General features: G+C 41.6%; 2 protein-coding genes across 5 annotated transcripts in view; one reads left to right on the top strand and one right to left on the bottom strand.

Moving 5' to 3' along the window:
* NRDE2 (NRDE-2, necessary for RNA interference, domain containing) overlaps nt 1–9692 on the top strand; it is a 35904-nt gene extending 26212 nt beyond the window's left edge. For 2 of the 4 annotated variants that reach the window (XM_075503426.1, XM_075503423.1), the window contains 3 exons: nt 2214–2352; nt 7894–7965; nt 8625–9692. In XM_075503426.1, the coding sequence (XP_075359541.1) occupies nt 2214–2352; nt 7894–7965; nt 8625–8750 (337 nt within the window). In that variant the 3' untranslated portion in view covers nt 8751–9692. Of the gene's footprint in view, nt 1–1761; nt 1885–2213; nt 2353–7893; nt 7966–8624 lie in introns of those variants that run through there. The other 2 variants (XM_075503424.1, XM_075503425.1) reach the window with 2 other exon arrangements.
* A 2385-nt stretch (nt 9693–12077) lies between these two features.
* PSMC1 (proteasome 26S subunit, ATPase 1) lies at nt 12078–21615 on the bottom strand. Its single transcript, XM_075503428.1, has 11 exons — nt 21483–21615; nt 20647–20700; nt 19710–19806; nt 19171–19295; nt 18464–18649; nt 18130–18258; nt 17057–17153; nt 16685–16874; nt 15143–15294; nt 13202–13356; nt 12078–12378 (listed from the first exon to the last, which is right to left on the bottom strand). Exons 1-11 carry the CDS (start codon nt 21483–21485, stop codon nt 12244–12246), a joined length of 1323 nt encoding a protein of 440 aa, XP_075359543.1. The 5' UTR covers nt 21486–21615; the 3' UTR covers nt 12078–12243.
* Between the last annotated feature and the right edge of the window lie 1229 nt (nt 21616–22844).

Raw genomic sequence — 22844 nt, 5'->3', positions numbered from 1 at the left:
TTTTGCAGATGAAGCAGCTGTAGCTAGGGAGGGTTATTTGTTCAAGACTGAACAGTGAGTCAGTGGCAGAATCCTGAACAGAATTAAAGACCTAGGTGATAGTCTCACATCCTTTCTACTGGATTGGATTGTGTGTTGCTTTGTATTTGATTACTTGCTACTGACATCAAGATGGTAGGCATTTCTTTAAGTAATTTTTAAATAACTAAGAGCCTGCTTAGATGTCCAGGCTAGCCACTGTGATCTTAGAAACTGCTGCATTTTAATACTACAGCAATAAGGAGCATAATACAGAGCTACACTGCAGTTTTTGACTGAGCTCACTGCCCTACTTTACTCCTGGATCACAGAATACAGTTTTGGCAGATCTGTTTCCGTAGTGAGTACTTGAGAGTTTAGTTTTCGTATGGGCCTGTTGCGCGGTATAAGAGGCTGGAAATTTCCTGAATCTGCAGCGTGATCTGGCCTCAGATTTTTTGCTCCTGGGAAAGAAGGAAAGGGTAGGAGATATGGGGAACAGCGGTATGTGTTCATTCTTAAAGCTTAGTCTCTAACTGTTGTCTACCCGTTGCTTGGAGCTACCTATCCACTGCTACCTACGTATCTCTAATAACATTGGCAGCTTGGTTCTTTGTGTCTGCACATAGCAACAGAGATTTGTAGGAAAATGTTATTTGGAAGCTTTACATAGCTGTAAGCTTACAGTATTCACATGATGAAATTACAGAATTATCAGTATACTTTAAAATGACGGTGCGCCCACTGCTTTGATTGCCACAGTCTGGCAACAGGCATACATACATGATAGTGACGTTCCTGAGCTGTCAGTGTATGTCATCCTAAATTGTAATATGAATTCTACAGCCACCAAATGTAAAGGAGGATTGTAATTTGATTTACTGTTAATTACAGACTGACACTATGATAGGTTTTCATTATTGTTACTGGAAACTGATGTTAAAATTCCAGAATGATGATTTTCTCTGTGACATTTAGTTCCTTTTCAGGTTGTTCTCTGCTAGCATAGCCTTTCCTATAGGTTATATTTGTATAGGAACGAATTGGATGCTGCAAGAGCAGAGCTGAACTACTGCAACAGAGAGATAAATGGCCTGTCAATCATGCATAAAACTAATGTTTTATGATGTTGTGACAAACTAAGAAAATGTCTGTACTATGTGGGACTATCTCCTATTCTATTTTGTATTGCTGCTTGTTTAAGTGCATGGAATTCATTTAAAGAAATGAATGTGAAGGGTAAAACAGTAGCATATATAAGTCAGTGTGAGGTGCAATGCTTCAAATGTCTGACTCCATGCACAATAGGTTACATCATTTTCCCTCATGGCAAAGGTTAAGATGAGAGGAAACGTGACCTCAAAGACCCTTGAAAACAGAGGCAAGTTAGGAGCAAGTGTTAACGGTGAGTGGAACAAGCTGGCAGGCTAAGAGAATACACACAGACAGAAGTGATGTTGCCATGAGTGCTCCAGGCTGTTTCTTCAAGCTCAAGCATCAAAAATAAGCTAGTTTGTGTCAGCTGTAGATAGAAATCAGTGCTTCAGTGAAAAATACATACCTGCTTTTGTGTAATGCCTGAAACTTAGGGGATTTGAATCTCTGGGTGAAAAAAAAAAAATTGTTATTGTAATCACGGTTGAGATCCAAGGCTGTAAGGGCTGATCCAAGGGCTGAGATCCAAGGCCTTGATCCAAGACCAACACATGGTCTTACGAAGGTGACCGGGGTAAATTTGAACAGGCTTGCCTGGGCACCAGAAAAAGGCTTGCTGACCTAGACTTGAATTTGGGTTGAGCTGCTATGCCAAGCTTGGAATAACAATCGATCTTGAATGAAGACTAAGGTAAGTGTTTTAAGATCATATGATAATAGATTATTGTACTCAAAGAGAAATTATCTCGTCCAGTTGGACAGGGTTAATTTTTCAACTTGCTAAAAAAATTTTCACTAAAATACCTCATTTATCTTTTTTTAAGTGATTGTCCTATTTAGAAATATGTTGATTAGAACAGCAAGTGCTAAAAATCTGGTTTATAACATCGAGAGTTTGTAGCATGAAATGCAAAACCCTGGCTATATACAGTGCTATGTGTACAGAGACAGTACATTGATCTTTGCCCTCTCTTAACCTGCATGTGGCCCCTTAGCTTGGGTTTAAGAGATTGTGGTTTCTGTCTTCCTCTGTGTTTCAGGGCAAATGCTGGTGAAATACATTCTACTATTCCTGAAACTGGGTTAACAAATCGGATTGTAGCTCTATTTGAACACGCAGTTCAGACTGAAAATGGTACCCATTGTCCACTGCTGTGGAGAATGTATTTGAACTTTCTGGTAAGAAGAAGAGTATCAGTTTTGTTTTGGTTTTTTTGTTTGTTTGTTACCATATTTGGAATTTCTCATGAACACAGCTACAATACTGTATAAAAAAAGGAATATTAAATGCTGCCATATCTATATGATTTGCAAGGTGATATATTTGAATTGTAATGCTCCTTATTGCTGGGAATATTAAGGAAAATGTAATTCATATGGATTAGAAGGAGTAATAGCTTCTGACAGTGTAGTTTTAATATAGATGCAGGCAAGTTATTGTGGCTGCCATCTTACATAGATAAAAAATATGTCATAAGATGTCAACAGATGGATTCCGCCCAGTCTTACTCACAATATAAAGGTAAGTGGGCAGGGGAGAAAAATTTAAGAAAAGAGGAAGCAAATTGTAGGGACTTAGGATTTTTATTATTTTTATGTAAAATCAGCAAAGATGACTTGTATTTATGCTTTAGACCTACTTCAGGGCTCTGTAAGGAAATTATAAGGACTTTGATATTTCAGTCAAATCTAGATCCTGATTTTGTATAACTTCACAGAATCACAGAATGGTTGATGTTGGAAGGGACCTCTGGAGATCATGTCCAACTCCACTGTTCAAGCAGGGCCACCTAGAGCCAGTGGTCCATGACAATGTCTAGATAGCTTTTGAGTATCTCCAAGGATGAAGACTCCATAACTCTGGGCAATCCATACTAGTGCTCTGTCACCCTCACAGTAAAAAAAGTGTTTCCTGATGTTCAGAGGGAACCTCCTGTGTTTCAGTTTGTGTCCATTGCCTCTGATCCTGTCACTGGGCACCACTGAAAAGAGCCTGGCTCCCTCTTCTTTATGTCCTCCCTTCAGGTATTTATATAAATTGATAAGATCCCCCCGTGAGCCTTCTCTTCTTGAGGCTAAACAGTCCCTGCTCTCTCAACCTCTCCTCATAGGAGAGATGCGCTAGTCCCTTAGTCATGTTGGTGGCCCTTCATTGGACTCTATCCAGTATGTGCATGTCTGTCTTACTGGGAAGCGAACAACTGGGCACAGGATGGCAGGTGTGGCCTCGCCGGTGCTGAGTAGAGGGGAAGGATCACCTCCCTCGACCTGCTGGCAATACTTTGCCTAACGCAGCCCGGGATACCATTAGCCCTTTTTTGCTGCAAGGGCACGTTGCTGGCTCCTGTTCAACCTGCTGTCCACCAGGACCCCTAGGTTGTTTTCTGCCAAGCTGCTTTCCAGCTGGGTGGACCCCAGCATATATTGGTGCCTGGGGTTGTTCCTCCCCAGGTGCAGGACTTTGCACCTCTCCTTGTTGAACTTGATTGTTGAAAGTTCCTGTCAGCCCATTTCTCCAGCCTGTTGTGGCCCCTCTAGATGGCAGCACGACCCTCAGGTGTATCAGCCTCTCCTCTCAGTTTTGTGTCATCTGCAAGCTTGCTGAGTGTATACTCTGCCCCATCAGCCAGATTGTTAATGAAGATTTTAAATGGGATTGGATCCAGTATTGATCCCAGGGGTACACCGCTAGTTACTGGCCTCCAACTAGACTTTGTTCCACTGATCACCACCTTCTGGGCCCAGACATTGAGCCAGTTTTCAGACCACCTCACTGCCTGCTCATGCAGTTCTTACATCAGCCGCTTGTCTAGGAGGATCTTATGGGAGGCAGTGTCAAAGGCCTTACTGAAGTCCAGGTAGATAATGTCCAGTGCTTTCCCCTCATCCACCAGGCCAGTCATTTTATTGTAGCAGTTTATCAAGTTGGTCAAGCATGACTTTTAGTGAATTTGTGCTGATTACTTCTGCTGATTTTTTTTTTTTTTTTTTTTGTTCATGTGCCTGGAAATGGTTTCCAGGATTAGCTGCTCCATCACCTTCCCAGGGATCAAGGTGAGGCTGACCGGCCTGTAGTTCCCTGGGTCCTCCTTCTTGCTCTTCTTGAAGATAGGAGTGACATTTGACTTCTTCAGTCTTTGGGCATTTCTTCCAATTGCTGTGATCGATCAAAGATTGCCAAGAGTGACCTCACAATGACATCTGCCAGCTCCCTCAGCACTTGTGGGTGCATCCCATCAGGGCCCATGGACTTACGCATGTCCAGTTTGGTTAAGTATTCCCTGACCTGACCTTCTTCCACTAAGGGTACATCTTCCTTGCTCCACATTTTCCCCCTGGTCTCTGGGACCTGGGGTTCCTGAAGGCCAGTTTTGCTACTTAAGACTGAGGCAAAGAAGGCCTTCCATACATCAGCCCTTTCCATGTCCTGTATAACCAGGTCCCCTGTCTCATTCAGCAGTGTGCCCACACTTTCCCTACCCTTTGTTTTGTTACCTATGTACTTACAGCAGCCCTTTTTGTTGTTTTTGACATCCCTTGCCAGGTTCAATTCCAATCGGTCTTTAGCTTTCTGAACTTCATCCCTGGAACAATTTCCAGATCTGAATTAGAAAAAAAATAATGCATGAACATCTGTATGGTTTTGATTTATGGTGGAATAAAGAATATGGTAAAAAGACTATTTTATGCAGGCCCCTCAAATATTTTCTTCTCTCTGTTTTCTCCATTTATAAAAACTTGCCCAGACCAAGGTTTTTTGATTGATTGACACTGAAGCAAGCAAGGTGCAGTCCACATGCAAAATAAATGCATGGTAGGGAAAACATATCTATAGCTTTTATAACTTGCCTTGAATTTTCAAAATCTTCTTGAATCTTAAAAGCTGCATATAAAGGTTATGTGAACTGGCATTGCAGAATAACATAAAAAAGCAATAATGTTCATTTCTTCCATATTCCGTTTCTACTATGGAAGTACATAAATAAAATCAACTTCACATAGGCAGTTTTGTCATCATGGTTCTTTTCTTGCTGCTCCAAAGTACAATATGGAAGATGAAAACACAAAAAAAATGCTTGGAACTCATGTAAGGGGAATTTCATTCCACAGTATTACTCCTCTGTTCACATCCTCTGGTGTAATAAGTTGTCAGAGAGGAACCAGCAGTTAGCAGGCTGTGAAATATGGAGGAGGCAGGGGAAGGAGAGACTCTTGTTTTGTGTTTGAGAAGATCTCTTGTGTGGGACTATTACTGTGACCATTTGTACACAAATACATGCTTGTAAATATTTTATACAACTTTGTATATAGGAATGTACAAATGAATTCCTGTTGTTCTTTAAAAAATACTAATGAGACTCCAGTATGCACAAATGCTAAAGTAAAATCACCCAGTGTGTATTTTATCACTAATGATTCATTCATGGAAGATATCTTTTTCACAAGAACAAGAAGGAATATTTATTAGATGCTAATAAGATGGAGGAAAATAATACTTTTACAGTAGTGGCTTTGAATAACATTGTTCAGAGAAGCAAAATCAATTAGAAACATTAAAATTTTCAGATAGTCATAGAAAAAGAAGCTGTGGTTGTCCAGTATTACCCTAAGTTCTGTAGATCTGTTTTCTCTTTGGGTGCGTCTAGCTATTCAGTCTTCGGTATTTTGGGCAAAAGCTTCTCACTGTTTAAAAAAAACACAAAGCTTTTATATAGATTTTGAAACGAACAATTTCTTTTAAATTCCTATTTATTTTTTATGAAATCATGCTTGACCAATCTGGTAGCCTACGATGAGATGACTAGCTCAGTGGATGAGGGGACAGCAGTGGATGTTGTTTATCTCAACTTCAGCAAGCCTTTTCCACTGCCTCCCAAACATCCTCGTAGACAAGCCGATGAAGCATGGGTTAGGTAAGTGGACAGTGAGGTGGACTGAAATCTGGCTGGACTGCCACGCTCAAAGGGTTGTAATCAGCAGTATGAACTCCAGCTGCAGGCCAGCCACTGGTGCTGTACCCCAGGGATTGATACTGGGACCAGTACCCTTTAACATCATTAATGATCTGGATGATGAGAGAGTGTACTGTCAGCGAGTTAGCAGATGATACAAAATCAAGAGTGGCTCATGCACCATATTCTGCTGTTGGCCTGTCCAGGTCCCTTTGAATAGCCAAGAGCCATGAAGATGAATAAGGGGTTGGAGCATCTGTTGTACAGAGGGAGGCTGGGAGACTTGTGATTGTTCAGCCTGGAGAAGTGAAGGCTCCTGGAAGATACTGTCAATGTATATAAATATCTCATGTGAGGGTGTGGAGACAGAGCTAGACTCTTCTCAGTGCTGCCTAGTGACAGAACAAGAGGCAATGGCCACAAATTGAAATCTAGAAAATTCCATTTAAACATAAGAAAAAGCTTTTTTACCGTGAGGGTAATGAAACATTGAAACAGGTTGTCCAGAGGTTATGGAGTCTCCATCCATGGAGATATTCAAAACCCAACTGGACATGGTACTGAGCAGCCTGCTTTTGCTGACCCTGCTTTGAGCAGAGGGGTTGGACCAGATGGTTTCCAGAGATCCCTTCCAACCTCTTTGATTCTGTGAAAAACAGAGATGCAGAATGCTACTGAAAGCTCTTTGCAGAGCCGCAAAAGATGAGTGTGCATCTTAGTGCACAGCTCTGACAGCAGGGTTTCCAGTAAGTGAAATGCATTGCTGTTCAGTAAAGGGAGATAATGACACCAGAACAGCACAAGTTTCTACAACCAATGTATCCATAATAAGAAAAAGAATTTCTAGATTTTAAGGACTGACAAGGGAACCTGCTGATTTTTAGCAGCAGTACTGATGTAGTCAGAACAAGAGAAAATGTAAACTCATCATTGAAAATTTCTTCTTCTCCAAAGATCTCAAAACATTTAATGTATTTTCACTATTTTGGAATTACTGCTTTTTTAGATTTGCCATAAAATCCCCTGTTTGTTAAGTGTTTTTTAAAGTATCCCAATTCAAAAGATTTCTTCAAAGAAATCAGTTCTTTCTACCTGTAACCGGGATGACTGAAGCTAAGGAGACTGTTCAGCACTCTGACCTCTGCTACCCTTCTCTTTTTAAACTTCATGATAGCTGTGTGCTCTGTACTTGTATCACATAATCGAACGGGTACTTTGAGAAAGAAGTTTTAACTCCTTCCAGACAGATGCTCATTTGACATACCCATTTTTGTACGGAAGGGGATTCAGCCTTGACAAGCTTCTGCTGAATAAGAAAATGTATGTGCATGATCTCTTCAGTGCACAAAAAGAAGGTATTATCACCTTCACTGTACCAAGGATGCTCTTGTGTAGTATATGTGTAGCATATCAGGCATAAGTTTTGGGTAATGATTTGCACTCTTGCCCATTGCAGTATTATTGTCAAATACAGGCAAAGGCGCTGACTTTAACTGAAATACTCAGCACAGGCTCTTTCTGCTAGTCTTTGTTCTATACTTGTCTTACAAGTAAAGCCCTGAAACTCCTTAAAGACATCTCTTCGATTACATTGAAGAGTGTCATCAGTGTAACCTGTCAAATTGCATAGCTACCACAGTATATAGTAATAAGGATTCCTCAGCAGAATGCTGAGCTCTTCAGCAGTAATTTCTTTGCCTCAGAGATAATTGTTCTATTATTTCAGCTATTACTGCATTGAAGTATGAACATTTTTTTTCTCATACAGGCTTCACAAGGAAAAAAAGAAAAAAGTAAAGGATTGTTTTATAAAGCCCTTCAAAACTGTCCTTGGGCAAAGGTAAGCATAGAAAAAAATATAAACCTGTCATCATACTCTAATTTTTGAAGTTCTCTATTTGGAAAAAAAAAGTTTAGTAGTTGTGATGTTACATGCAAATGAAAGGAGAGATTTCTGAAGGAGATGATTTTCTGCAAATAAGAGATGCATCCGAAATGGAAACAAACATAGTGGTCAGTGCTGTTTGCATTTCAGAACAGAAAGGTGTTGCATTGCATGAGGCAAGGAGATAATAAATTCCTCTGTGTGTGATCTAGAAGTGATCGTGTCTTTCAGACTGTGTTTTATCATGAGCATGGTAGTGGCAGAAATATATAGGCAAATAAAAATGTATTCAGTTAATAGTATAAGAAATTATTCAGGAGCACCTGCAACTCCTCAGGTAATGTCTGTATATGCTGCAAATGCTCCAGTGCCTCTTGACCTATGTTTTATCTTTTTGAATAAAATTATTTAGTAAGAGTTGGAAAAGACTTGATTAAACATCTACATTGCTGTTGCTGTAGAAGTACTAATTCTGTTTGTATTATTTTAAAGAAGTATATGATATTTCTTATGTTCTTGCTACAGAGTTGTCTGTGTATCTACGTACTTCTTTATACTATGTTTCTTGCTATGATAGAAAGATGGCACAGAAAATGTTCTCATTGTCTTTCTAGGTTCTCTATATGGATGCAGTAGAGTACTTCCCTGATCATCTGCAGGAGACGCTTGATCTAATGACTGAAAAAGAATTGAGAGTGCGGGTACCTATGGAAGAGCTGGATCTACTATTAGAGGTTTAAAAGAAGACTAGATGAGTGGAGAAAGTACAGAAGCTAGTTCCAAAACTAACAGTTAGACCTGTCTCTTTTCAAACAGCAACTCTGTTGGGACTTGGATACTATGTACTTTTTTTTTTAAGCTTTTATATAAATTGCTATCAAAATGGAGTTCTACTAGCTGCAACTACTCTGGAATCAAGTACTGCATTTTGCCCACAAAAATGCATCCATTTCTCTGAAGTATTGCTGGCTCCCACAGAAGGATACCTTCTTATAAATAGCCTCCTGCTGAATGTTGCCCGCATTTCTTATTCTATTGTTTGAAATTACATTCCCTAGAGTTCAGTAGAGGTTCAGTACATGCCAGCTATGGTTTGGTGAGCAGCATAGGAAATAAACATCTGCCAAATGGATGCTCTGCTGTCCTCTAGTTGGCAGACTTCAGAATTTCCTTCAGCTTGGTATGCGTGCGTGTGTATATATAACTACCAAGTCAAACAGCCGTTACATCTGTACATACACTGTTAGTAAAAGCTAAATCTTTGCTTGAGCAGGCACCTATCTTGGACGTGTATCTGTATGTTTTGACAGATCACCATTTTAATAAGAATATTTATGAAAAATACACCTGAATCTTTGAAAATTGAAAAGGAACTTGAATTATTTTTTATTTCTTAACTTAATAGAACTGTATGTTAAAAATGAAAATGTATGCGTAATGCATCTCTAAGCAGCTCACTTTTAAACAAGTTTTTGTAATTGATTATTTATATTATATTATTTTTGACCCAAATACAGGCAATCATCATAAGAGAAGTAGAGGTCTGGTCTGTATTTAATCCTCACAAAAGAAGGCAGAGTAGTCAAAACGTGATTGTTTAATTAGTAGCTTCTATTCCAAGAGTCTTTAGGCAAGCTCCTAGAGAAGTAATATGAAATACGGTAACAATTTAAAGATACAGTTATGTTATGTATTTGTTTTATAAGACAGAATATGCTGAAATACATAAAAGACTTTAGCATCCCTACTCTTGAGACCCAAGTACTCAGAAACTGGATCTTCATCTGAAAAGAGGGTACCTGCAGCCACTGAATACCCAAAACTGGTTCAGAGGTTTTTCAGGAGAAAACTAACTGTCCCTGACAGCACTATAAAACAATCGGGATCATCCAGCTGGTGAGATCTGATTACACGGAAAACTATGGCTGGACAAAGCCATACAACCTAGGGCCCGGTTTTGCCTGGAGCACCACAATACGAGATATGATACATTTTAGTTTAGGCTGCACTTAATTTATTCCTTTCTAAAATTATTTTAAATATTACAGGGAATATGCAGAATTTTAAATGGCATTACAGCACTTCTTAAGAGCCTTGTAACATTGCTGTGGTTGTGCAAGTGATGCTGGTTTTGCTATAAAAATAGAGTAGTCTTTGTAAAAAATACATATTTTATTTTTAAAATCCATGCTGCTTTCAGAAATGACAGAGCTCCTGAATTGGAGGTAGGAGTTACTCTGTGCACTGAACAGTAACATCACAAATTGTGCGTGTGTGTGTGTTTTTGCACTCCCATCAAAGCAGAATGCTCTGACTCTAAAGACTTGGAAAGGACATGGAGAGGGGGGAAGCTTGATGTGCTTCTGCTTGTGTTTCTCTTCAGAGTCATAGAATCACAGAGCAGCTCAGGTTGGGAGGGACCTCAAAAGATGATCCGGTCCAACCTTTTGTGGGCCAGGGAGCCCAGGCAGATTATCTAGCACCCTGTCCAGTTGCATCTTGAAAACCTCCCATGAGGGCAGTGATGGCTCTTGTTTCAGTCACTTTTCTCTTCCATGCATCCCCTCCCCTGGGCCCTTTCCTTTGCACAGCTTCGCTCGCCCTTGGCAGCACTCATGCTGCTTCCTTCACTTGGGGCGGTCAGAGGCTGCTCACTTACTGGAGACCCCCATAGCTTTTTCTGTCCTTACAGGGAATATGCTTGCTGTTTGCTTTCTCCTGATCTTTATTACTTTTGTCTTGATCCTTGTGACTCAAGTTCAGAAACGTTGGAGAAAGTGGCAGAAGTTAAATTCTGCTGCAAAAGGTAAGAATTTTCAAGTATGTTTCTTTTTCAGTTACTGTTGTGGCAGACTGTGTGCCAGAACACAGTTCTTGGTCTAGCTTAATACATTGCAGCTTTCCTTCCGTCAGTTGAAGCGACCTCTTTGTGGTGGGTGCTTCTAGCCAGCATTCACAGCTATGTCCCAAATAAAAAAAGCCTTGCTCGCCACACATGTCATAAAGCTCTCCAGCCCCTCAAGCAATGATGAGATCAGCTGCTGTGATTAGAACGTGCTAAAAAATCACGGGCTTTTTGTGACCTTTCCAAGGAGACAGAGCTCATAAAGCTTGTAAGAATGGGTAATAAAACTTACTTTGCCTTGTTGTTTTTCTATCTCCAGATGAAAACAACTCTATTTCAGGGTTCCTGTCATCCAGATTAAATAAAAGACTCCATTCATCTGTAGGGTTTGTTTTTAACAAGTAACCACATAAATTTACATAGAAAACCAAAATCTCTTGGCCTTGCTGCTGCTATTGTTGTAACAGCACTGGCAGTTATCAAAGGGATTGCTCTGTGTGTAACTCGAACGTCTGTTGCTGGCCAGCATTTGCTCCCACAGAAAGTTTCCAGAATGAAGACTGCACATTGCTTAACTGTGCTCTGTATATGGGACTTTATACAAACCTTAAAAATCACATGTACAACATTTGGAAATTAATTACTTAGAACTTAACATGCACTTCACAAAAGTACACTATACAGAGTACTTAATAAGTGCTATATGCATCGCTACAACTTAGCAAAATAATGGAGCTGCAGGCAATAGGTTTGTTTAAGAGGGAATAATTCATTTTAAGATTAGTCTGCAGAACACCAAGCATGTGACTTGTAGTTTGAGTTTCTCTGTGCCTGGCTGCAGCATGACAAACCGTGCACCTCTAGCACCTGGGCTGGTGCTGCACCTGTGCCTCAACAGTATATGTACACCACGCCTTGGTTGCATGTTTTTCTTTAGTTTTTAGGACACTGAGGTTAATCAAAAGTGACTTTTGTCCTAGTTACTTAGCCCCTAAAAAGAGATATAGAAAAGTAATTACTTTAAGAGCAGCAGCAATTATATAGTTGTAAAAGACTGCCATGCCTAACAGGGACTGACAGGTGGTGCGCTCCTCACTGCGCACAGTGGTGCATCAGCAGTGTGGTTTGGATCACCGAGACAAGCACTCTCATGTCACCAGCACTTTTTCTTGAAAGTACGTCTGACTAAAGCAACAGACAGTTCCACTCTTTGCCACCAAAACCAGTTCAATTCAATGTTTTATTGGGAAATGAAGTGTTACACTGAAACACCACAACCCACCAGGATTTGCCTCTTCAAGAATGAAAGTTAGCTAGACTATGTGGTTTTACACAAGACTGTCCTCAACACAGAAAGAGCTCCTGATAGTCCCAAAGAGACAGATGACTTAAAGATACAGTCCCTCAGGGGTTCCCTCCTGCTTCTTATAGAGAACGTTCTCTTTAGACTTTTTGAAGTCTTCATTTGTTACTTTCATTCGCCGTTCCCTCAAAGCCATCAATCCAGCTTCTGTACAAATTGCCTGCAACAGAGAAAGCAAGAATAAGTTACTGTCTCTGTGCAACCCCTTCAAGCCACACCTCAGAAGACAGCAGCATCTTCATCCTGCTCCAACTGACTCTGTAGTAGAAGCCAAGAGTGTTTTGTTAAGTTTGATACTGTTCAGTAGCACTGAAGGACGTAAACCAATCTGGATAGAGCTAGATGAGTGTGTCCTTCTGTAGTCAGAGTAACACTTCTGTGACAGAAAGGCAGCTTCATGACAAGAGTATTTCCCTCCTGCAAGGAACAGACGCATCCAGCTCTGTTAACACAGTGGACTGCGTTATCCTTCTGCAATGAGGTGATCGAGTAAAGTCATGTCATGTTTGGTTAAGCTCATTAGTGTGGCAACTCTAGCAAAGGGCTCTATCTACTTTAGAAAAGCAGATTATGTATGTCTGAAGCTTCCTCATCTACAGTTGCATTTTTATCTGCTTGCAACATAGTGTAGGATAGACATTTTTAGAGACTATCTTAAGTAATGTTTAAGATATCTTGCATGTTTGTGCAAGATTCCATGTTCCCCTTCTAATTTCCACTTTGCTACTTTTAAAATTTCATATTCAGATGACAGGTACGTACTCTTATCAACACAAGCTACCTCATAATTACAATTTTGATAAATTTCCCATTTGTAAAGCTGAGTACGTGGCACTATTGAGTATTTTAAAGCCAGCAAACAGTCCCTCAGTGAGGTAACCACAGGTAATTAGAGAACAGTTTCAACAGACAATGTTTTTGGATGCAGTAAAAATGAGATTTGATTTGTGTTTTGAAGTATAACAATGGTGATGTGCACCAACCTTGATATCTGCACCACTGAGGTCATCTTTTGCCATGATCAGCTCATCCAAAGTCACATCGTCTGCCAACGTCATCCTACTTGTGTGAATCTGAAAGATTCGTTTCTTGGTCTTTTCATCAGGTAGAGGGAACTCTATTTTCCTATCAATACGTCCTGTGCAAAAGAAAAGTTCGGTCTTAGGTTTTTTGCATGCAGCTATTGGAAAGAGAGCAGGAAGAACATTTCAAGGTTAGACTGACAGAAACTGTTTCTTCACACCACAATCAATCATGTCTTAGAGTGGAAAGTGAGATCAGGCTATTTGCAATGAACAGGAAGCTACTGGAGCTGCAGGAGACCATGCTGCTGAAAGAGTCTGTGTCATTGCAGGTAAGAGACGCCTCACCTGGGAAACATGAACAACTTCCTTGAGTCACATATAAATATAAAAAACCCAATGTGTCATAGCACAGAAAAGTATTAATCAAATACTTACGTTCTTGTAATAAATTTTATTCTGAGATTATTTAGTTCTGAAGTTTAATTTTCTGCCGCACACACACACACACAAAATAAAACCACTGGGGTGACTTGAAGAACTCTTCCTCTCTATATAACCAACCTCCTAAAAACCCACAAAAAACCCCACACCTAACGGAAGGAGGAAGGTTTTGCATAAATAGTTCTGTCACAAGTCCCTACCAGGTGTTTCCTTTATGTCAGTAGGCACTTTGGATCTTCTGGTACTCATTGTTCCAACTTTAATGAGCAATCTTTTTAAAGATATTTTCCACCTCCAGATCACTCCTGGTTTTCTTTAGTTTTACAGTATCTTTTCTGAAAAGGGTTGCTGGCACCACACAGGATATTCCAGGCTATCACACACAATGGTAAATCTGTCTACCGAGCTGCTAGAAGTGCCCTGGCTGCTCAAGCAATGGTTATAATTTAAATACCCGATAGGTGTAGGAAGTTTCCTTCCAACGAATTTTACATCATCTTAGCTTGTCTTTTAATACTGGTATAGAATGATCTCATCTGTACTCTTAACAGCAACTGGTTTTGATGTGGAAGGGTAAGGCTAAGATGGTGACAAAACCAGACTTTTTTCGAAAAATACAAACACACCTCAGCAACTTCATACTGTGAAGTTTTTTCTCCTAAACTCCTTGGGTGCATGCAGTCTGGTAACTGTTCAGAGTAGTTCTTTGACAATTTCATCTTAAGTTATCTTTGCTCTCTATCTTACCTCTATTACTTTAGAAGGAATATCTTTACAACCGCTTCAATACTTAGGATTTACTTGAGGACATGAACAGGAGGCTTAGCTTATTCCTTTGATCTCCGTGTTGCTTTCTACCTTCTGATTTAACAGACCCCACAGACGTATTGTGTTTCAGTACATTTTTAGTGGTCATTTAAAAATACTACCTGTGCCTGTTACGTATGTAACACATACGTCAAAATAAGGTATTACTTCTCCCTCACTCATCTGCCAAATAACAGTAGTATGCCAGGTCAGTAAGGAAGCAGCCTGGTTTCCTTGCATCAGAATCCAGGCTCTCATCGTTAAGGCTTAAGTTGTCATCTACAAAGCACAAGTGGTACTGCCCTACCTTCCCCAGCTGCTGAAGATGTTAACGAAATGCTGCTGCTGCACTACAGCTTGCCTTAACAATCACTTAAAATACCCGTGCCATCTTAATACAAAGGAAGAATATTCAAATTGTTTATGTATACGTAAGAGGAATTAACACATTTCTTCTCTTCCATAGTTTTTTCTCCCATTTGGAAACTTGTGAATGGGTTCCGATTTTAACAGATAGACCAACATAGATGAGATGGTGAATAAAGACAAACCAGTAACTTCCATTCTTTTTACCAGCCCATGTTTGACATGATGTGACAAGTCCTTTCACAAGAAAAGTGACTTAAGCATACGCAGCAGGAAGTTTCTTACCTGGCCTAATTAAAGCCGGGTCCAGTGTTTCTATTCTGTTTGTAGCCATGATAACTTTAACATCCCCCCGAGAGTCAAACCCATCCAGTTGGTTCAGCAGCTCCAGCATTGTACGCTGGATCTCTCTCTCACCACCTGAATTTGAGTCATACCTTTAAGAAAACAATATAGTCAGAAAAAGCACTATACAAATTTAAGAACCTACTTCACATAACTGCCACAAACATATGAACAAAATGGTGTGTGGTGTTTTTTTTAAACACCCATAACAGATTTTTTTTTTTTTTTTTTAAATTTAATGTTTACCCATAGAAAACAAACAGCAGGTTTGCAGAATCATCTTGTGACATCTAGGTAAGTAAAGAGATACTGAACTGTTCTTGTAGCTGGGGAAAGTAACAGCAATCGTGAAGGAAATCTGTCCTTTTCCCATGTTTGTTATGTATGTATTTGGAAATCTTTTTTCCCCCCTAACAAAATTAACAAGTTGACATAAAAAAGAAACCCTAATTCTTAAAAGCGTATGCATCCACTTCATAGAAAATACAGCTTGTCACTCACTTTTCCATTTCAGAGTTTTCCCCTCTGCATGCAGTTACAACTGTACGCCCTTTAGCCTTACTAACGTGGATCTGGGTTTAACTCTGCTCTTCCTGAAATGCAGGTACCAGTGGCTGTATTTCTTTGCTTTGTGGCTTAGCTATTTCGTTTTGCTAATATCAGACTAGATAATCTACACCCAAAACAGCTCACCCATGTTTAAGAACAGTCTGGCGCAACATATCATTTGTGAAGAATTCCACGTAATACGCACTTTACCATCAGCCCAATCCTTTCTACATATGCTGAAATACATGGGGCAGAAGCTGCCTTATCCTGGAGCTTCAGGCTAGAAGCTGTGTAGTAATATATATAAGCACCTTTTTATTTATTTAAAAAACATTTGACTACTTTAAAGACCATTTGTGTTGGACAGTTCCAACCAGCCTACAGAATTTTCAAAGTAATACAACTTGGATACAGGCTGAACAATCGTTTAGTGTGGCACAAGCAATGCTTCTCCATGACACCACACTCTGTAACTTATCATATAATATTCTAAGAACATACTTATTTAGCCACCTATCTGGAGAGGCAAACGATAAATGGATGTATTCTGTATTAAGTACACTGCTTCACTGTTGAACCACTAGAGCCAATTACTGTATATTTGGATTTGCACTTAGAGGATACCACATGGATACACGGTGTCTCTTTCTGTTTAAGACACTCTATGACAGAGATGCTACCAGATAGCAAGAGAACAGAGGTTAAGTCTCTGGTCATATCTATTTAATATGAAAAGGTTGTGATATATTTTAGTTTCAAATAAGTTATTTGAAGTTCTACTTGTTAAAAATGTTACATCAAAAAGAGTATTATGAAAATGGTAGCAGAGCTAAGAAACTGAGTATCAATATGGTTGCAAAAGAAGTGTTTCTAGTAAACCTTTTACTGTCCCTGGCAATACCTGTGTGTGAAGTGGGAGCTAGAATACTGTACCTCTTTGTACCAATGGCATCAATTTCATCTATGAAGACAATCGACGGAGCATGCTCTTCAGCCACACGGAAGAGTTCGCGCACAAGCTTTGGACCATCACCCAAGTATTTCTGTATAAGTTCTGAACCAACCACTCTCAGGAAGGTTGCTGAAGTTTGGTTTGCCACTGCTTTGGCTAGTAAAGTTTTACCTATTTTTAATTGGAAAGAAATACTGTAATTAGTTTGCAGGGGGTGAGGGCGGGGGGGGAAGCGCTTTAACAAAACAGTCATATGAAATTTGTGACAGATTTGGCAATGCTTTAATACTAAGCAAACATAATTTATTTTACTTGTGTTAGCTCAGCACAGTTGTTACTGTACTGTAAGATACCTGTGCCAGGTGGGCCATACAGAATGACTCCTTTGGGCGGCTTTATACCCATCTCTTCGTAATATTCAGGATGGGTGAGAGGAAGCTCCACAGACTCCTGCAACACAAGAAAAACAAACATGAGGTTTTATAAAGAGTGAGCACTTTCCACAGAAGTTCTGTAGGGATCTCAAGAACAAGATGCAAGCAAGAACGAACTTAACTAATTTCAAGACAGACCTTGAAAAATATGTGTCTCTGCTGCCTCCAATTCTAAGGCAGACAGCTACTCTATCGGAACAGGTCTTCCTATTGTTTCCACTCCACATGTGGAAGAGAAGCAGTGAGTGTTCCCCATCCTCCAACCTCAATGCATCATGCTGAGTTTAGAACCCAGGAGTTCCTGACGCCCAAACACTCATGGAGGACCTTGGGGTGGGGGGACCCTTTATGAAAGGATGCCTTCCACCATGAGTTACCAGATACTACAGATCAATATTTTAAGAGCATTTGTGATTTTGGATGCCTACCCAAAGCAAAATGTTGAGTTTTACCAGGGTTCAGATAGAGCTCTGCTGGTAGGGGGGGGAAAAAAAAAAAACAAAAAAAAACAACCCCAAACCACAACAACAACAAAAAAACAACCCACAAAAACCCCCAACCAAACAACAAACAAATGCAAAACCAAAACAAGCCAAGAAAACCCTACCCACCAAATCCTTAGATGGCACAGCATCAGACACTCAAACCACCCTCTGCACTTTTTAAAATTTAACTCTCATCTTGCAACATTCAGTAACTTCACATGTTGCAAAATAAGAAGTTATTGCACAGATTTTATGAGCTCAGGGCTCTACAGCTTCCACAGCAACTGTGAAAGGTTTCTGCATCTAGTTTGTGAATGGGTATGCTATCCACTTAAGAGATTTAGGTCCATGAGTCTGCCTAGCAAAATCAAATGAAGAAATGCACTAGCAAGATACAGAAGAACTCTACATGCACAGCAGTTGGTCCTGCTGTTACGCTTCTGACCTCCCGGCACAACAGCTACATTGCTAGCTTACTTAACAGCGTAAATTAGTATAACCGGATACCTTGATTTCTTGAATCTGGTTGTCAAGGCCACCGATGTCAGCATATGTTTCTTGAGGAGCTTTCTCCACTTTCATCACAGTAACTAAAGGGTCTGTGTCATCCATCAGGACTCCTATCACAGCATGAACCTAATTCAAGCATTAAGAGTTGTCAGAGAAAACAAGCAGCATTATTAATACAAGCTCAAGCCTAAACCCAATGCCCACCTATTTAGGTGTGTGAAATACACAGCATTAGCTCTCAGACCCTATGATTCTTTCATTCTCAGAAAAAAAAAAAGGCCACTTAAAAAGAGTACCAGAACTTGTGCTTCATTTTATAAGAACAACTCACCTTATGATTTAGCAAAACAGAGCAGCCTGGCTCTAGCAGATCCTTGTCCACAAAAGACAGAATACTGACGTAGTGTTCTGATCCTACTGATGTGGACACGATAGCATGGTTGTCATCAATGATCTCCTCCAAGGTACCCACAGACATCGGTGTTCCCCTCAGATCATCCACCTTGGATCTTTCTTCCTGTTGTCAAGAAGAACCCAAGAAACAATGGGAGAACACAGGCAAAAACATTCTCGTACAACACTGGCTCAACAGTTCACACCGAACATAACAGAACCAGTCTTTGCTATTGTTGTTTCGCTGCTCCAAAAGGCATAAAAGCATAGGCCAGTAATAAAACCCATGATTATTTTAGTCCTATCCTATGGACACTACTATGTGGATGTGCATAGCTAGAATATTCTTTCTTTCTCTGTTGATGGATACCTGGGAGCTGCACTTTGACAGACCACTAAGAAACAAAAAATGCTGCAGCCTCATCTGTAGTAATGTGTGCTTGGACTAAAACAATTAAACCACTAGGAAAAAAAACCCTCTGTTTTCTGGACAGTACTTGAGATTTAATGAAGAATTGTACTATACATAACATGTCTGTATTGACTTACACATTCATGGCACTTTATTTCCATTGCTTTTGTATGAAGTAGTTTACATTAGAGCACTTATTGTAATATTAGTAGTAACAGTTCACTCAAACCCACCTCTTGTTTTTCTTCCAAAGGTTTCATCTGTTCTTGATTTCTGATAAATTCTTCCTCCATTAAGAGGTAATCTTTAATTCTCTCCAATTTTAACAATTTGAGTCTGCACTGTGTGTGAGGAGTCACTGTAATCGAAGTAGAATCACAATATTTTAGACCAAGTTTGACACAGTACCAACTATTCAGTAAATCATTACCAGAAATTCTGGTTTATTTTCTGACAATAACTTCTATATGAGCAGCAGTCACTATTTTACTTGTCCCACTGTAGTTCTAGGTAAAAAACATTTTTAAAGATAATGTTTCCCCTGCACTTCTCATTTCAATTTCTCTCTCTCTTACCCAGGAATTTATGGGCTGCATCTTGCATAACAATAATTTTCTTTTGTGTTTTAATGTTAATTAGAAATAAAATTACATTTGGCCTTCCGTTTACTCATTTGCAACCTACATACAGCCAGATCTAGGGGAGAGGACGGCTCTGCACTTCTCAAAGAGTGGACAGTCCACAGGACTGGCAGGGCAGGCAGAACGCTTACCCAGGGGGAGTTTGCTAGCAGCATCTGGTCCCTTTGTTTTCTTCTTCTTTTTCCCCACTCTGGTTGGAACTGGAGGTTCATATTTCTTCTTCTTATCCTTATTCATAAGGAGAATTCCATGAAAAAAAAAATCAGGATATTAACAATGAAAAAATACACACAGATGTTACGCACACAGACTGAGAGAGAGCTCAACTTAAGCTGAATGGCTACATAACAAAATTGTCTCCTCTATGATATATAGCGAGAAGCCCAAAAGGAATATTATTCTTATTTTTTTAGAAAGTTCAAAAATTTACTATCCTGCTTATTTTACATCCCTTTTTTACATTTAGATTTCTGCCCGTTTTCAGTGAATATAGAACACAGAAGGCTGAAGCCTGAAGTAAGTCACAAACAAAACTCATACATAAGAGAATAATACTGAATCTGAACATTTCTGCTGCATTTTAATCAATCGGTAACATGCATTCAGTTTGCCAGCTTAGACAGAGCTTCCCATGTACATTATACTTCCACCTCCAAAGGAAACTGGAAAGGCCTCTGAGGGGCCACAACATAAAGTACAGACCTCATGCAGATGACAGCGTGATGTCATTTTCAAACTAAAACCAGTTAGTTAAGTGACAGCTTGAAGGCAACTAGTCTTTCCTAACCCAGACAGATTTATTCTTTTTAAAAACAAATTACTACTGCCAAATAATTTCATTCTTCCTTTACAGTTAAGCCCCCTTCTCTATTTTTGAACAGCAACCTGTTTTCTCCAACGTGCACCCAGAAGACGTAAGACATTTCATCAAAACTAGCAAGAGCACAACTTTATGCAGTTCTGAGTACAAGAACGAAAAAAACTGTAAAATAAAGCCTCTTGCAGCCGGCCTCTGTAGTAGCACACCTGTAGTTAAACCTGTAAGTAAAAGCATTTGGTTTTAGTTACCTTGTCATCCTTCTTGCCACCACCAGGACCATGTCCACCACTCTGACTTTGACCCTAAGTAAAAAGAAAAAAGCAAAACCAAAACAACAGCCAAATATAAGTACGCTACTGTGAATCTTGAAACCTATGGACAGTTCCGTGTAAACAAATGCCATAATTAGATCTCTCCTATCTAAACAACGTACTAATACATTCCAATTAATTGTCAAAAGTCAGTAAATACAGAGAAGTGTGCACTTACGAGGCAGGGAAGGGCATGTTTGTCGGTATGTTTTTAATTCATACAGCATTGCATTGTTTTCCCACATCGTACTTTTAGCCCGTGCCTTGCTAGCGTCAATTACTGAGCACCACTAAGTAACGTGTACCACGGAAAGTTCTCCTCCACTCTCCTATCAGCTCATTTACCTGCCCGTCCTCCCGCAAGCAGAGCAGACCAGTACTGCCGTCGGCAGAGACCTGCCACCGCTCCCGCAGGAAGCCTGACCTCCCCGGGGCCGTGCCCGCGCTCCCGGCTGGCGGGGCCCTACAGACCCACGGCTACAAAACCGCCTTCCTCTTACAGCAGCGAACTACGAGGAGCGAGAGCCCCGGCTCACGACCCTGCCCGGCCTCCGCGCAACCGGCCGCGCTCCCCCCGCTGCTGCCGCGCCTGAGCGGCCTAGAGGCCCAGCGCCGGCGGTGACTCCGCAAAACCCCGGGCGATGGCGGCGGGATGCCTGAGAAGGCCCGGGACCCCCGCCCCGCGCCGCGCCGCCGGCACAGCCCCCTCCGCCGCAGGGCCGCTCTCTCGGCGCCGCAGGCCGGCCGGGCCCGGGAGCGGGCCGCTCGCTCACCATCCTGCCTCGGCGCCGCACCGGAAGTACTGCCCCGGCGGCGCCCGGCGAGGGACGCGACGGCGGTGGCGTCACTACGGGGCACGGCGAGGGCCAAACGCCACGGGTGGCGTGGGCGGGGCAACGGCGGGCGGCGCCGGGCAGCGGGTCACGTGACCCCCGCCGCGCGCGGCGGCCGTTGGCGCTTGGTCGCCCCCTCGGCCGGCCCCGGCGGCCGCCCGCGCCGCCCCCCCCCGCTTCCCGCCCCGCGGGGCTGCGCCGGGCGCCGGGACAGCCGCTGCCCCCGCGGCGGCCGGCGGGGCCGGGCCGTACCCCCCCCCCCCCCGGGCTCATTTGCCCCCGCGTCGCCGCCCGGGCGGCGCACAGGGTCTCGAGGCGGGCGCTGGGGGTGTCACGCCGGCACCGAGCAGCAGAGGGCTCCGTGCCACCGCGGCTGGCCGCCGGGCCTGAGCGGGAGCCGCGGCCGCCTGGGCGGGCACCGTCCCCCGCAGGTGCGCGTCGGCCGCGGGGGTTTTGATGTTGGCTTTGAAACGCCGGTAGTTCATCAGCCCTCTGGGTTGCCGAGGGCTGTTTCCTGTGCAGCGGTACAAGCGAAAGCCGGCCGACTTGCTGCTGTTCCTGCCGGCAGGCGGTTCACAGCGTCCCTAAATTGGTCCTCTTGAGTGTGACGAACCGCTTACTGGAGAAGAAGTGATTTCTGTCCCCTTGGCAGACACATTGCGGCCACGTTTCAACTACTACTTCAGTTGCAATAGCTTCTGAATACAATCTCAGATGAATAACGCTTTTCACTTTTCTTAACAGAAGAAACATGTTGTAATGGCTAAGTGGAGAAGACACTTTCAACAGTCTGCTAACAGCAGCTTTTGCTTCAAAAGTGTGAAGCTGCCTTCTCTGCCACAGAAACCTAGAAGAAAGCAGAGTTCTTTCCCCATGAGATATTTCTCAGGTATTCTTACAGTGTAGTTCACATCAAAACAAGAAGCTCATGATACTGTTAAAGCTCATAATAATGAGCTGCTGCAATGTTAATATCCATAAAAATGATATTAGAACCTCTGAATATGCTGGGAAGGTATGCCTTAACCCTGGTAGTTCAAGTTACCTCCCTTAAGCACTACTCCTTAACCACTAAGAAATGGGTCTTCCTGAAAGACCAAAACGCTCTGGTTGGGTTGTACCACAAGCGGAAGTGTTAAAGAGTTTGCAGCTCTTGCCTGCTTTGTATGCCTGCTTGGGGAGTAGTCCTGCTCCTCTCAGGCCATGGGAGGTTCTTTAAAATACGCTGTCATGAAGAATTAATCAGTCACAACTTAGCCTTGCGCATACTGCAGACTCTGCTTTTAATGCATGGCCTGGTAC

The sequence above is a fragment of the Mycteria americana genome, chromosome 5, assembly GCF_035582795.1.
Source record: "Mycteria americana isolate JAX WOST 10 ecotype Jacksonville Zoo and Gardens chromosome 5, USCA_MyAme_1.0, whole genome shotgun sequence".
NCBI lineage: Eukaryota > Metazoa > Chordata > Aves > Ciconiiformes > Ciconiidae > Mycteria > Mycteria americana.
This window is presented reverse-complemented; position numbering and strand designations above follow the sequence as displayed.